General features: G+C 35.9%; 2 protein-coding genes across 2 annotated transcripts; both read left to right on the forward strand.

The window, feature by feature from the left end:
* The first annotated feature begins 745 nt into the window (after positions 1 to 745).
* tmc4 (transmembrane channel-like 4) lies at positions 746 to 11777 on the forward strand. Its single transcript, XM_084384968.1, has 16 exons — positions 746 to 1079; positions 4368 to 4536; positions 4721 to 4863; positions 5054 to 5215; positions 5906 to 5991; positions 6696 to 6841; positions 6933 to 7080; positions 7250 to 7408; positions 8349 to 8509; positions 8815 to 8941; positions 9426 to 9523; positions 9607 to 9790; positions 9872 to 10002; positions 10089 to 10244; positions 10453 to 10531; positions 10789 to 11777. Exons 1-16 carry the CDS (start codon positions 1037 to 1039, stop codon positions 10957 to 10959), a joined length of 2163 nt encoding a protein of 720 aa, XP_084241094.1. The 5' UTR covers positions 746 to 1036; the 3' UTR covers positions 10960 to 11777.
* A 269-nt stretch (positions 11778 to 12046) lies between these two features.
* leng1 (leukocyte receptor cluster (LRC) member 1) lies at positions 12047 to 14913 on the forward strand. Its single transcript, XM_084385049.1, has 4 exons — positions 12047 to 12525; positions 12771 to 12962; positions 13332 to 13633; positions 14395 to 14913. The coding sequence occupies exons 1-4, from the start codon at positions 12394 to 12396 to the stop codon at positions 14606 to 14608; spliced, it is 840 nt and encodes a 279-aa protein (XP_084241175.1). The 5' UTR covers positions 12047 to 12393; the 3' UTR covers positions 14609 to 14913.
* Positions 14914 to 15275: the final 362 nt, after the last annotated feature.

Below are 15275 nucleotides of genomic sequence, written 5' to 3' on the forward strand. Positions count from 1 at the left end.
TGTCTCAATTTTTTTTGTTATTCCTATTTTTCTCTTGCTGTAATTGCTCACATTCTGCCTTGACTTGCACTACTTTTCAAAGGCGGGCATGAATTGTATTAAAAAAAATCCAAAGCATTTGATAAAAAAAAAAAAACCTGTAATATTTAACTATATAAAACTATTTTCTAATATATTTTACAATGTGATTTATTCCTGTGATGCAAAGCTGAATTTTACTTCCGAATTTTCTTTTGTGTGTGTGGAAACCGTGAAATATTTTTTTAGGATTCTTTGATGAAAATTCAAAAGAACAGGATTTATTTAAATTAGAAATGTTTTATAGCACTATAAATGTCTATAATGTCTCTTTTGACCAATTTAATGTGGCCTTTCTGGATAAAGGTATTAATTTCTTCTTCTTTTTTTTATTACTGACATTAACATGTAATTAATATTCATATGTAATTACATTTTTTTATTATTTAGTTCTCGTGTTTAGTAATGGTGTGTAAATTTAGTTATAAGATTTGATAAGTCTGTTTATCCGACAAAAAAGGTTATGCCCTTCGTCTCCATGACAACATTATTAACAGGCAATACACCACAGGAATATGCTTACCAAGGCTCATAACGAGCAAGTCTTATTTTTCAACAGATTTAAAACTTTATTATTCAATTATAACTCAGTATTAAAAAAAGCAGCAAATTTAGTAAATCTGCTATCAGTCCACATAGAAAGGAAATTTTCCGATTGAAGACTGTTGTCTTTACTCATGGAAACGGGATCTGTCACGGTTGCCTTTGTTTGTCTCTTTGTCACAGTTAGTCGTATAGCGTGTGAAGCTGGTGTTCAGATGGCAAAAAGTACAAGGAAGTGTTTCCAAAGTTTATTTTCATGAGATACAAAGTCCAGACACACCTGTGTTCTTCTCCGTCAGTGGGAATTTGCGAAAATACGTAGATATGCACATCTGACTACTGCCTTTTTTGGATTGTGTTGGTTGTTTTCGTGTTTGTTTTATGTGGAATCTATGTTTATAGTATCTGATTTCTGATGGAGCTGAGAGAATTCAACAATCAAGTCCATCCAGCTCCAGGTAAGAGAGTACGCAGCTACGTCCAACTGAGAGCTAATGTGATATGTGCTTAAGGGGTGGATAGAGTTTATTTACGGTTAGCTAGCAATTAGTCCCCTGAGGACAAGAAAGAACCTATAGTGTAAAAATAGTAGCCTATACTTAAGTACAATTTTTAATAACTTTATAATAACTAAATGTATTAGTGGTAGCCTACATTATAAATTGGTATACTTTAAGTCTGTTAAATTGGAACAACTAATTGCGAACTAAATGTATTTTAGTCCAAAAGCAGTGGAAATATTCCAGTACAGGAAGTACACTTTAAATATACTCTTGAGTCTTGCATTTAAGTTTTCAAATGCAGAATTCACTAAGCATAAACTTAAAATATATTTAGGTACAATTGCAATTCAGTTAGCCTACACTGTAAGAGTGTTGAACATACATACGTAATCTTTATAAATAATGGCACAGTTTAAGAATTTGCCTTTTACTGACACCCCCATACTCACAAATCCGGAGAACATCAGTGAGACAATGGGAATATATTATTGAATGTAGGAAACACTACAGACTGGATCTGAACCTGGGTCGCACTCGGTTTACCAGTTGAGCCACCATAATATTAATAATTTGTTTAATAATTCATAATATTTTGACAGTCCAAAGGGCTGCAGTCCATATTTCAAAGTGCAACGGTCCATTAAAGTACCATTAATGGGAAAAGTGTAGGCCTATTACAGTAGGTGCATTGAGTGTATTAAGAATACACTAAAGTAGCCTAATAAAAATTCTGATCAGGTAGCCTACGTGAATTTCTTTCACCATTTCAAACTGGCTATATGTTGTTTCTTTACCTATTTGTCATAATTACTTATATTTACTTTTGCAACTACTTTCTGTACAGTATGTAAAGCTGCTTTGCAACCATGCAAAATTGTGAAAAGTGCTATAGATATAAAATAAAAGTGCTACCTGATATTCAAAGTGTAGGCAAATTATTGAAAAGGTCAAGGTCATAATTATAAAACTTACTTCCTGATTGTCTTACTTCCTGAACAACTAGTGAGTTTTGGTAACTTTGGAGTTTCTGAGTAAGGTGTGTGATGGTGAGAAAACATGTCAGAGGCAATGGATGCAAAGTCTGCCCTAGTGAAAAAAAAAACCTATGCCAAAATGTATTTAAAATAAGCCTATACATTTAATGGCACCCCTGATAAACATGATAAAAAATGGCTGTAAAAAATAAATCTGCATTGTTTATCCTTTTGATCTTTCCTTCATAAAATTCGCAAAAATCTAACCTTTCATTGAAGTAAAAGAATTGAAATTGGGGGGTAAATCACATTATGAAATAAATGTTTTTCTCCAAAACACGCTGGCCATAATTGTTGGCACCCCTAGAATTTTTTATGAGAAAAATATCTCTGAAGTATATTCCCATTAATATTTACCTTTTTTAGCACACCAGGGTGACTAGGAACATGAAATTGTCCAGCTATGACTTCTTGTTTCACAGGAGTTTAAATATGAGGAAACACAAAGGCCAAATCACAATGAGTAAAACCAAAGAATATAGTTCTGATGTGCATCAAAAGATTGTTGAGCGTCACAAAATAGAAAGTGGCTGTAAGAAAATATCTAAATAATTGAAAATCCCCATTTTGACCATCAGGGCAATAATTAAGAAGTTATAATAAACTAAAGATGTTACGAATCTGCCAGGAAGAGGACGTGTGTCTATATTGTCTTAATGGACGGTGAGGAGGAAAGTTTGAGTGGCCAAAGACTCTCCAAGGATCACAGATGGAGAATTGCAGAGATTACTGGAGTCTTGGGGGTCAGAAAGCCTAAAACATTTTTTATCAAACAACCCCTACATCCCCACATGTTGTTTGGGAGGGTTTCAAGAAAAATCCTCCTCGCTCCTCCAAAAATAAACTCCAGCATATTCAGTTGTCAGACACGACTGGATCTTCAAAAGGGACCGGATTCTGTGGTCAGATGAAAAAAAAAAAAAGGGATTTTTGCCAGCAAACCCAGCAGATGTGTTTGGTGCAAACAGGGATGAAGAGTACCCCATGCCTACGGTTAAATATACTGCTGGATCTTATATGTTGTGGGCCTATTTATTTGCTGGAGGTCCTGGACATCTTGTTCAGATACATGGTATTATGGATTCTAGCAAATACCAACAGATAAAAAATCAAAACCTGACTGCCTCTGCTAGAAATCTTATAATGGGCCGTGATTGGATCTTCCATCAGGACAACGGTCCAAAACAAACATCAAAATCAACACAAAAATGTGTAACTGAGCACAAAATGAAGCTTCTGCCATGACCGTCCCAGTTACCTGACCTGATGAGTGGGGTGAACTGAAGAGAAGAAGCACCAACATGGATCTGGGAATCTGAAGGATCTGGAGAGATTCTGTATGGAGGAATGGTCTCTGATCTCTCGTCAGGTGATCTCCAAACTCATCAGGCATTATAGGAGAAGACTCGGAGCTGTTATCTTGGCAAAAGGAGGTTGCAAAAAGTATTTAATAACAGGGTGCCAACAATTATGGCCAGCATGTTTTGGAGAAAAACATTTATTTTATAATGTGATTTCCCCCCCACTTTCAATTCTTTTACTTCAATGAAAGGTTAGATTTTTGAGAATTTTTTGAATGAAAGATCAAAAGGATAAACAATGCAGATTTATTTTTTACAGCCATTTTTTATCATATTTATCAGGGGTGCCATCAATTTTGACCACCACTGTATATATATGTGTGTGTGTGTGTGTGTGTGTGTGTGTGTGTGTGTGTGTGTGTGTGTGTGTGTGTGTGTGTGTGTGTGTGTGTGTGTGTGTGTGTGTGTGTGTGTGTAAATAATCATACTATTTACTAACTACTTTTTTTCAATGACTGTATTTGGTGAGGTAACTAATCAGTTAATTAGCTTTTTACTGTTGCTTTTTTATGTTCTTTATTTATTACAATGACTAAAGATGTATGTCCTGTTCAGTGTGAAGTCTATGATTTTACAAGTGATAAGGAGAACTGGCAGGGATATGTGGGTCATGGCTATGTATAGAAATGTGGTGCATAGAATATTTTCAGAGCTGATGGGAAAATGCTGCTCTAGTTTGTTCTCAGTCCTATTTTTTAACACAACCATTACTGTACCTTATACTGTAATGTCTCACGGTACAGTTAAACGTCAGTATTATAGTTTCCTTGCCATATATAATTTGAATATACCAACTTTTGTAATTGTTATTGCACTGAAATACATCTGTTTTCTCTGAACACCAAAAGACTACCCTAGTCCTTCCCAGCATTCATTGAGGTTACGGACAGTTCCAGCCCAAGAGACCAGTGCGGCTCAGTTTGATTGGGCCACCCCCACTGAAGATGCTGAAGACTCTAATGAGCCTCGAAATCTCCGCGAGCTGCCGCTGCACATGGGCCTGAAGAGAGCAGTATGGTATAAATACATTATCTCATTACATAAATGTACCAGTGTCAACTTTTACATTTTTACATTACCAAAATTCAGCTGTACTCTTAACACTAGCTCCCAAAAGTTTCAGACAGAATTATCCATTGAAACTTTTAGTTTCAGAAAGTTGAATCGTAATAGGGCTTGTTTCTCTCTCACTTTATTCCAGGCAGGTGCAACAGATGAGAATTCCAGTTGTTTCTAGCTCTTGGAACATCAAACAGTCACAGACATTTCGCCGTTTCTGTGAGGTTGCCAAATATGCTCTCAGCTATTTTGTTCTGTGGAAAAGGGGAATCCAAATGATAGGAGGTGAAATAAAAAAAATACAAAAAACAAAAAAACATAACAATATAAAATAGACATTCTGCTCTCATCAGCACATGTTTTTGTAAATCAACTGGTCATCTAAGAAAAGACGCCAAGAACAAGATAATATAAAAGCCTAGTGGAGATGAAAGAAACGTTGTATTCAAAAATAAAAAAATTGTTTTTCTTGTAGGTCACTTTGGTGGAGGAGTCCAATCCTACTTCCTGTTCCTGAGATTTCTTGTGATTCTCAACTTCCTGTCCTCCTTGTTAATCGCAGCATTTGTCCTTATTCCCAGCATTGTGTTTCGCTCTATGAATTTCAACTCCACCATCCCTACAGTCAATCTAACCGGTAGGAACACTGTCTCTCTAGTATAAGAGACAAATTTCCATGCTTCAGAATGAGAACATTCTAGCTGGTTAATGGATAACACAATCCTCTTTCTCTGGACTGAGACTCTTTATAATATCTGGTAAAGCTGCAAGACCCTGACAACATGTTTAGCATTAGTACGTTCACAGTCTAAAAAAAATAAAACAGTGCTGATGTCATGTTCATAAGCAGAGGTCTTCAACCCTGCTCCTGGAGATCCACTGTTCTTCAAAGTTTATTTTCAACCTGCCTGTGATTTTCAGGAGATCCTGAAGAGCTTGATAAGCTGGTTCATCTGTGTTTAATTATAGGGCTTGAGCTAAACTTTGCAGGACGGTGGGTCCCCAGGCGCTGTTCAAATGCATTTGTTGATTTGGTTAATAATTCATTGTAATAACTAATCCTTTAAAAGAAAACCTTTGATCACTTTAGAAACAGTTCAGCTATCTTAATGGGAAAAGTTGTTTTCTGTAGTTATTAATAGTTTGCTGTCATTTTACTAACCCTCTACTCCTAATATTATTGGATTCAGGGTACACAACACTATCAGGAAATAACCCTCTTTGTTGAAATACTGTTCACATTAAATACAATCAACTGGTTTTAATTCAGTTCACTTAAAAAAAAAAATTCTGCAGTCAAATTTTCATATTAATTTGTTTGAAACAGGTGTGGAAATATGCTTGCAGTATGATCCAAAACCTGATACCCTGATGGTTTTCATCACATACTTTCTGGACCTGATCTCAGGAACGGTATGGACACACTTAATTAACACATTTCTAAATACATTTACCCCCGGTTTCACAGACAAAGCCTAAAGGGGTGGTTGATTATGATTTCACTTTTCTAACTTTAGTTAGTATGTAATGTTGCCGTTTGAGCATAAACAACATCTGCAAAGTTACGACGGTCACAGTTCAAAGCAAAGGGAGATATTTTCTTTTAAAGAAATCACTTTTTAAGGACTACAACAAACGGGTGGTAGGGACTACACGACATTCCTCCCATGTTAGTGACATCACAAACCCTAAAATTTACATAAACCCCGCCCCCCCGGAACAGGATTTATAGATTATCAAGACAGAATATGCTAATCAATGACTTGAAGATAACTACTCATAAGCTACATAAATTCACCAACTAATCATTCAGAAATGTTTTCTACATGTTGTCACTTCTTCTTGAGTCTCTCCATCTTTGTCTGACTCCGGTTTGAACATAAAAGGCTAAACGTTTTTGAAATTTTCAGTGCGTGTCTGTGTGTATGTTTTTTTTTAGGGTTTATTATGTTTGTTTTTGAGCCTGTTCTTAAATAATGTGAAACTTACTTAGAAGCCACTCTGAATAGAAAACAAATAGAAAATAATCCCTGTTTATTAGTCTGCCACATCCTATTTTTTTTATTGTGAATATCTTCTAAATGATCTTCACTCATCACAGTCATGTCTTCCTTCAGGGATTTATGGAGTATTCATACCTGTTTTATGGCTACTATAACAATTCAATGGTTGAGAGTGATGGCTTCTCTTACAACATCCCTCTGGCGTATCTGTTGACGGCAGCCTTCTACTTCCTCTTCTGCTTCATTTGTATGATTATTAGGTGAGTCTTGTCAGCTTTCTCAGAATGTTCTACCAGCATATTATAAGAACATTGCTGAAGTATTAAGCCGACATCCCTGATTGACCAACAGAATGGGCGGCACGGCACGTGTTGCCGTTGTGACGGGTGGAGGAGCAACAGGTGGTTACAGTACACTGGTGTTTACAGGATGGGATCACGGTCTCCAAGGAGACCGTACGACAAATCTTAAACAGAGCAATTTTCGCAACCGGTTACAGGTCTGTTTGGAAAACAAGTTTAAATTAAATACCTTCAGGTATTGTGTAGGAGCAGGTTCCTTTTGGAAAATAAATCATTAAAAGGAAACTGCTAGTGCAGAATTATGTTTATCATTATCTTGACAACATATATATTTTTTATCTTTCTCACTGTCTCTCTTTCCCTCAGGTGGATCTAGAAGAGGAAAGACTAAAAAAAAAGGCTGCCTCCCTGACTTTGGGCCAAACAGTCTCTCTCTACACGCTCCGTGTTTTCCTCAACATAGTTGTCTTAATTCTCATCGGTGCAACTTTCTATGGCATTGCTAAGGCAACACAGTTCAGTCAGGTTAGCAGAAGTTAAAAAAGATCCAAAAACAGTAGCTAAAACTAAACAGTCACATTAAAACTTATGAAGAGATGAATTTGTCTAGCGCTGCGTCTGAAATCAAATAGTTCCCTACTGTAGAACATGCATAAACATCTTATTTATATGTTCGGAAAGTCTTCCAGTTTTGTGGAATTGCGGACACAAGAATAGCCGCTAGTTAGGCAGCTATAATTACATGGAAAATTGAGAGGCCACACAGCATAAACAAGAAAAATATTTTTAGGTCAATTTACCATTTTTTAGATCAAATTAATTATTAGCTTTTCATCAGTTTCCGAACCCTCTGCAATTCCTACACAAACGGCAGTTTGAGACAGCCTGACATATGTTGAATGCACTTCACGCTGGTGATAAAGAGTGGAATACCTATTCTTTTTCTTTGCTTTTTTAAATCAATATGCTACTAGATGATTCTATTCAAATTGACAAATGAGTTAGGTCAAAATTAATCAAAAAGTAAACAGATTATATTAATAAAATGTGAAATGTACAGTAACAGATTAAATTACTAAATACAAAGTTTTCATCATGTAATTTGTATTCAGTAATGGATTACAGTTTGTAAGTAATCTATCCAGCACTGATCACATGACAGTGACAACATGGCGGACGTAGTACGTCCGAATTTCTTCATACTACACACATTAATACTGTATAGAATGCACTTTTTTAACAGTCACAAAGTAAGTTTCAAACCAAGTGTAGCACCTACTATACAGCATATGATTTCGGACGCAGCATAGGTCTGTTTTTTTCCTTAGAGGATGTTTTAAGATGATTTACAAGTAAGATTATAAAAATCAATGTCAATGTGTTTATTTATTTGGTTGAGGTTCTGATTACCTTTTTAGGCTTTATTTTTTTGACAATGAATTGATTAAATCTCTCCTTCTTTCAGATTAAACAAAAAGAAACAACAGGCTTTGTGGCGCTGCTGTTGCAATACTTACCCTCCATGGTCATAACAGCAAGCAATTTTGTGGTGCCTTTACTGTGTGACAAGATTGCATTACTGGAAAAGTATTCTCCCAGTACCACGGTCATCCTGGCCTTGCTGCGGTTAGATCAATTCTCGCACCCACACCAAATAAAGATATGTAAGAGAACAAAGAGCAGAAAGATGAAGAGCAGTACTTGTTTAGCCTTGGTTAAAACCTCATTGATAGCTATTAGCCTGCAGTTTCTTTTGTTCATTTAATAGCTTTCAAAATGAATCATTTCAAATGAAGCACCATCATTTTCGCTAAATACTCACACATTGTTTGGTCATCCACTGCTCTCTTTGATTTGATCTCTGTCATTGTTCTTTTAGAAACTTATTCTGCGTGCTCAATTTTACTCATTCTCTCCATTTGTCATTGTAGGGCAGTCTTCCTGCGTTTGGTGAGTTTGGGTGTTTTGCTGTACACTCTGTGGGAACAGATTACCTGTGAGGGAGATATCTACAAAGGAAACTGTATACCCTGCAATTATTATTACAACGATTATAAGGTAAACAACTTGAGATATGCACTCATTCATAATTTGTCAGATACACTAACGTTCAAAAATTTGGGGTCGGTAAGATTTTTAAATGTAATTTATTCCTGTGATGACGAAACTGAATTTTCAGCATCAGTCTTCAGTGTCATTTGATCATTAAAATGTGCACATTTTGTGTACATTATTATCGATGTTAAAAACAGTTGTGCTGCTAAGTATTTTTGTGTAAACTGTGATGTATCTTTCTTCAGGATTTTTGATGAATAGAAAGTTCAAAAGAACAGCATTTATTTGAAATAGAAATATTTTGTAAAAATGTAAGTCTTAAATTTCTATATAAAATGAATTGTTTAAAAATCTTACTGAGACCAAACTTTTGAACAGAATAGTATAAGTTCTAATCAATGACTTACTGTTTAATGCCCAAAGAATATAAATGCTGCTTATTTCCTTTTCTTTTTTTACTTCAAATCCCTCTTTCACATCCACATAGTGCTGGGAGACACGAGTTGGACAGGAAATGTATAAACTGACTCTTTTTGACTTCCTGATTACCATTGCTACACTGATCCTGGTAGAATTCCCACGCAGGTCTGTTTGTGTATTTGTGTCATATATATCATATATTTCTATATTAAAAATGTGTGTCTTTAACTTATTTTTGGCATGTTCAGGATTGTGGTGGATCATTGCTCATGTAAACTAACTCAGTTGGTGGGACGGCAAGAGTTTCTGGTTGCCCCAAATGTTCTTGCTCTAGTTTACAGTCAAACAGTGGTTTGGACTGGAGCTTTTTTCTGTCCATTGCTGCCATTCATCAACACCATCAAATTCATCCTCTTTTATTACTGCAAAAAGGTACCATTGCATGAGCACAACCTTCTCAGACACGTACAATTGATTGAAATTGCTAATTTTGTCCATGTTTGCTTGTATCAGACAACTCTCTTCCAGAACTGTCAACCAGCAACAAGAAACTTCCGGTCCACCACCTCCAACTTCTTCTTCCTGTTGGTTCTGCTCTTTGGATGGATGTTGGCCACCATGGTTCTCCTTTACAGTGTGACTAAGTGAGTGAGGCCTGCCACTCTCCATGTATTGGTTTTGATGACAGAGAGAGAATATTCAAGTATAATCTTTTTTTTGTTGTTGGTAGGATCCATCCATCTTATGGCTGTGGGCCTTTCCGCTTTTACCCAACAATGTGGGAGGTTGTACCAGAAGCTACCAAAATGCTAAACAGCACCAGTACAGAATTCCTGTTTTATATCGGCTCCCAAAAATTCTCTATCCCACTCTTCATCTTCTCCTGGTCAGTATAAACAGCCATGGGTCAATTCAGAATTTCTTATGGTTTAATGTAAAACTTACTCAACATACATTCTATCAGTTTACTAAATCATTGATTTAGGTTGATAAAAAATGCTATAAAGATAGGACTGCTTATGATATGATTGTTGATGAAAATGTGATAAAAACGTACATTTATGCATTACATGTATTTGATATTTAATACACAGTGTGCTCCTGTGCTATGTAAGCGCTTTAACATCTGTCCATGGGAAAAGTGTAGCACTCCTGAAATCTCAGTGTAAGCTGGTAAGTGCTAGGTCATTAATCCAAATCCGCAGACTAGAATGGTTATGCCTATTTAAATTGTGTCATTTGTGTAACTGTATTATACAATAATATTTATTTAAAAATAAATATTAGCACTGAAAGCCACGATAAAATAATATAACATTTAAAATAAGGGGTGTGATTACCTACCTAAACTAAGACTTTTTTCCAGTTTAACCTCTGACTGGAACCATTATTAATCCCTCATTTAATCTGTATGTATCTGGGTGTAACAGGAACAGCGTGACAAGCAATTCCTGGTCCGACAAATTGAAGAGCTGAATGCCACAGTGCAGAAGGAACAACGTGAACCACAGCAGCCCCAGAGAGGGACTGACACAGCAACACGGTGGAATCAACATGACAATTATGCATTTGCCCGCGATGAAGATCCAAGGCCATATTAAGACTTAGTTGATAAAGTGCAGCAGTGTATGCTGGAATTCTGAAAATCGTGCACTCCATTATTTTACATAAATGCATCCAATGATACTTTTACTACCGTTAAAAAGTTTGGGGTCAGTAAGATATTTTGAAAAGAAATTAATACTTTTATTCAGCAAGAGGATGCATTAAATTGGATAAAAGTGACAGACATGAATAATGTCACAAAAGATTTCTGTTCTAAATAAATGCTGTTTTTTTTTCCAACTTTCTATTCATCAAAGAATCCTAAAAAAAAGCATCACGGTTGCTATAAAAATATTAAAAAACACAACCGTTTTCAATAATAAGAAATGATTCTTAAGCACCAAATCAGCATATTAGAATGATTTCTGAAGGATCATGTGACACTGAAGACTGGAGTAATGATGCTGAAAATTCAGCTTTGTCATCACAGGAATAAATGACATTTTAAAATATGGTAGAACAGAGCTATATTTTTTACTTTAACTGTAAAACAAATATAGTGTTTTTTTTTTATGAGTAATATTTCACAATATTACTGTTTTAGTATGATCAAATTAATGCAGCCTTGGTGAACAAAAGAGACTTTTTTCAAAAACATTTTATAATATTAACAACCCCATACCTTTGAACAGTAGTGTATAAATGTTTATGTATACAATATATGCATGTTTATGAGGCAATGTACACATTTCTTACTTTGTGTGAAATGCCTTGAGTGTTTTGCCACTCAAAACTTTATGTTTTATGTATGATCTAGTGTCATAGGCTTTGTTATGCTGTACCTCCTTAAGAATAAAATCCTAATTATTTTTTTACTCAAGTTTTTGTTAATTTGGATGATGAAAACATCACACAAAAAACGAGGACCTCTACACAAACTGCTTCTATTTTGAAAACATTTAAAAAAAAATGAAATACACAATCAGTATAGAATGGTGAGCGTTATGATGACTACAAAAATATTCCTCACATCAGTCACATGAGAAAGTATTTCATGGATTGAGCTCTGAGAATTGCATCTCTGGTAAACAAAAGACTTTCTTTGAGGGTTTTTTAAGCGCGCCCTCGTGTGGCACTCTACACGTTCTACACTGCGTCACAAATATTTGACGCGTGACGTAGTTCACACTACGACAACTTCCGGTGTTTACGAAGCTCTTTCCATATCAATTCAGTAGGTGTATTTTTCGACAGCTGTTTAAATGTGTTTTGTTGTGAATAGGGAGTATGAAAGAAACGAATCTGACATTTACCGACGAGATGCACTGACGAGTTTAAATTTCGTTGCGTAGTTGGTCGACGAGGCTGTTAATTTCGAGCCATAAACTGAGTTGTTTCCGCAATTGTTGGATCTTGTATGTGGCCTGACACACTCGCTACGAACCCGCAATTATATTTGTTCGTTTGACTGTTTTCTTAAGTATTTCACAATGAACATTTTGCCAAAAAAGAGCTGGCATGTGCGCAATAAGGACAACATTGCGCGCGTGCGCCGCGACGAGGCTCATGCAGCAGAGGAAGAACGCGAGATTCAAAGGCGAGTGGAACGCGCAGAGCAAGAGGTAACCATAGCAACCCAGCATCCTTCCACTGTTTCTAGGTTAATTTACTACATTCTCAGCCCCTCATGAAAAATAATTAAAATAATATGTTTAAAATAAAACGTGCTTTTTGTCAGTCTTTGTTGGTTTTGCATGTATCAGAATTATAATGCATGCTTAAAAATGCAGTTTATATTCCATCTACATTGCTTTCTATATTTTATGGCTTGCATTTTGAGCTGAATGTCTGTCCCATAATCCCTCAGGCCCGAACCGAGTATTTGAGAAAGAAAGCTCAAGCAGGCCTGCAGCAGACAGGGGAATTGACAGAGGACGGAGAGGCGGCGGAGACAAGCCGGGGAGCCAGAGAGATAGAACACCTAAATCTTTTTCCTCTAGAGGACTCGTCTGAAAAGAAAGGAAATGCAGAATACCTCAAAGAGAAGAAGGAAGAGAAGGTGTGACTAAAATATTAAAAACTTTCTTTCTACAGTTTTAATGTTTTTTTTATTTATTGACAATTCTTAATTTGTTTATGGAATATTTCTGTATTATAAGTGATTTATCCGGGCATATCATATTTTTAAAATTCAAATGCCCTTGTAATCTTGCATCAAAATTACTTCCCCTCCCCCTTGCAACGACATCTTTTCTCTGATGACGTGTTTACTGGCGCGAGGGCGGGATGACCTGTCATTCACATGAGATCACAGCAATCCGTTTCATGCTGACTTTAAGATTTAGCTATATACTTTCCATACTGCCATTGTGACATAGTCTACTTAAAATTGTACTTTTAAAGCTGTTTTTGTTATATTTTATTCTAGGAGAAGCAGGAACGTGCTATTGGTATTTTAGTGTCTCTAGGTCCCGCTCCTGGAACAGAAGCCACTCCCTGGTACCTGAAAGACGGAAAAGACAAAGAGGAAGAGAGAGACAAAAAAGAAAAAGGCAAAAGCAAGCAAAGAAGCATGACTGAAGAGGAAAGAGAAAAGAAAGACAGGAAGCTGAAAGACAGTTTGGATCCTCTCAAAGAAATGAAAAAGGCACTGGCAGTGAAAGACAGAAAGCTGAAAAAGTATAAGAAGAATGAGAAGAAAGACAGAGGAGAGAAGAGGAGTGGAGAGAGGTGTGAAATCATTTTTCTATTTCTGTCAACACCAGTAAAGCATCTTGCCTGACTACACAACAATTTAGTCATACTTCACAAGTCATAATGATTACTGAGCCATTTCTTGAAAGTGAAAATGTGACCATGATTATTTGCAACCTGCAAGAATTTGATTTAATTATGTTCATATTTTTGCAAGAAGTCTCTTATGCTCATCATCGCTGCATTTAGTTGATCAAAAATACAGTAAAAAAATATTATTACAATATAAAAAACCTTTATAATGTATTTTAAAATGTAATTAGTTGCTTTAATGGCAAAGCTGAATTGTTAGTAGCCGTTAATGCAATATTCAGTGTCACATGATCCTTCAGAAATCATTCTAAAATGCTGATATTACAATATTGCTGCTCAAGAAACGTTTCTTATGATTATCAATGTTGAAAATCCTTTAATTAATGCATCAAATGAACAGCATTTATTTTAAATAGAAATCTTTCGTAACATTAGAAATGTTTTCACTGTTACTTTTAATCAATTTAACATGTCCATGCTGACTAAAAAGAATTACTTTTTCCAAAACTTTTGAACGGTAGTGTATATGAATTTATAATTTGCTTTCAAATATTTTCCTTATGTCATTTTCCAGTCAGTTTAGAATTACTGGATATAGAAAAAGAAATGAGGAACTATTACATAAGTTACACACGGTAGATGCCCACTGCAGTAGTAACATCTTGTTTTTCATCCTGAAATGATTTATTTTACTCTCATGACAGTTCAATTGAGAGGTTACGGGCTGAACGACTGCAGAGAGAAGCAGAGGAGAGGAAAAGGACAAAGGCTTTACTGGAACAGAGGAGTGGAGGCGGGAAGGAAAAAGAGCACGAGCGAGTGATGGGCGATAGAGACAGACCATACAACAGTGCCTACTTTCCTGAATTGGCACGGAAGAGGCAAAGGAGAGACAGAGATCAGTTTGGGTTTTATTAGCTAACAAAATGCAGAACCGTTTTGTGATCGGACAAGAAATTAGCAGGTGCAAAGTGTGAAGACCATTTAAAATGACTGATTGCTACCTAAAAGCCATTGATCTGGCCTCTGCATGACTTTCATTGGCATCAGATGACTTGGGAAAAATGGGTGAACAGGAAAAGCTCTTGTTTGCCTGTATTTGTGCTGACAGCACAAGAAGCAAATAAGCTGTTGTAAAAATGTCATCTTTTGATTTGTAAGATCTGCATCAGTTGTTTTCCTGTACAAATATGAGACATCAGCATTAAAACATGGACAAGCAATTATTGTGAGACTAAGAACATCTCTTTGCTGCTGATACTGGAGTCCATAAAATATTTTGTTCCTGTCATGTAAATACTTCATTACTCCCTTGTATTGCATAGCTGGATTAAACAGCAAAAGGTCTGGTCCATATTTCCGCTTATTCTGGCAACCTGCTGCCCTCTTGCTGTTTGACCCTGAAGTAAAGCGATTGATTTTTAGTTTTTATATGACAGATAGTGGGAGGTTTATCTGAGATTGATTAATATAATACACCATAATAAAAAATAATGCTACTGGTGTAGCAGTCTATGATCAATTGTACTTAAAATGCATGTAAATATAGTGGAAAATGTACAGTACAGAAAATAACTGGATTATT

Source organism: Rutilus rutilus (assembly GCF_951802725.1).
Source record: "Rutilus rutilus genome assembly, chromosome: 17".
NCBI classification, from domain to species: Eukaryota; Metazoa; Chordata; class Actinopteri; order Cypriniformes; family Leuciscidae; genus Rutilus; species Rutilus rutilus.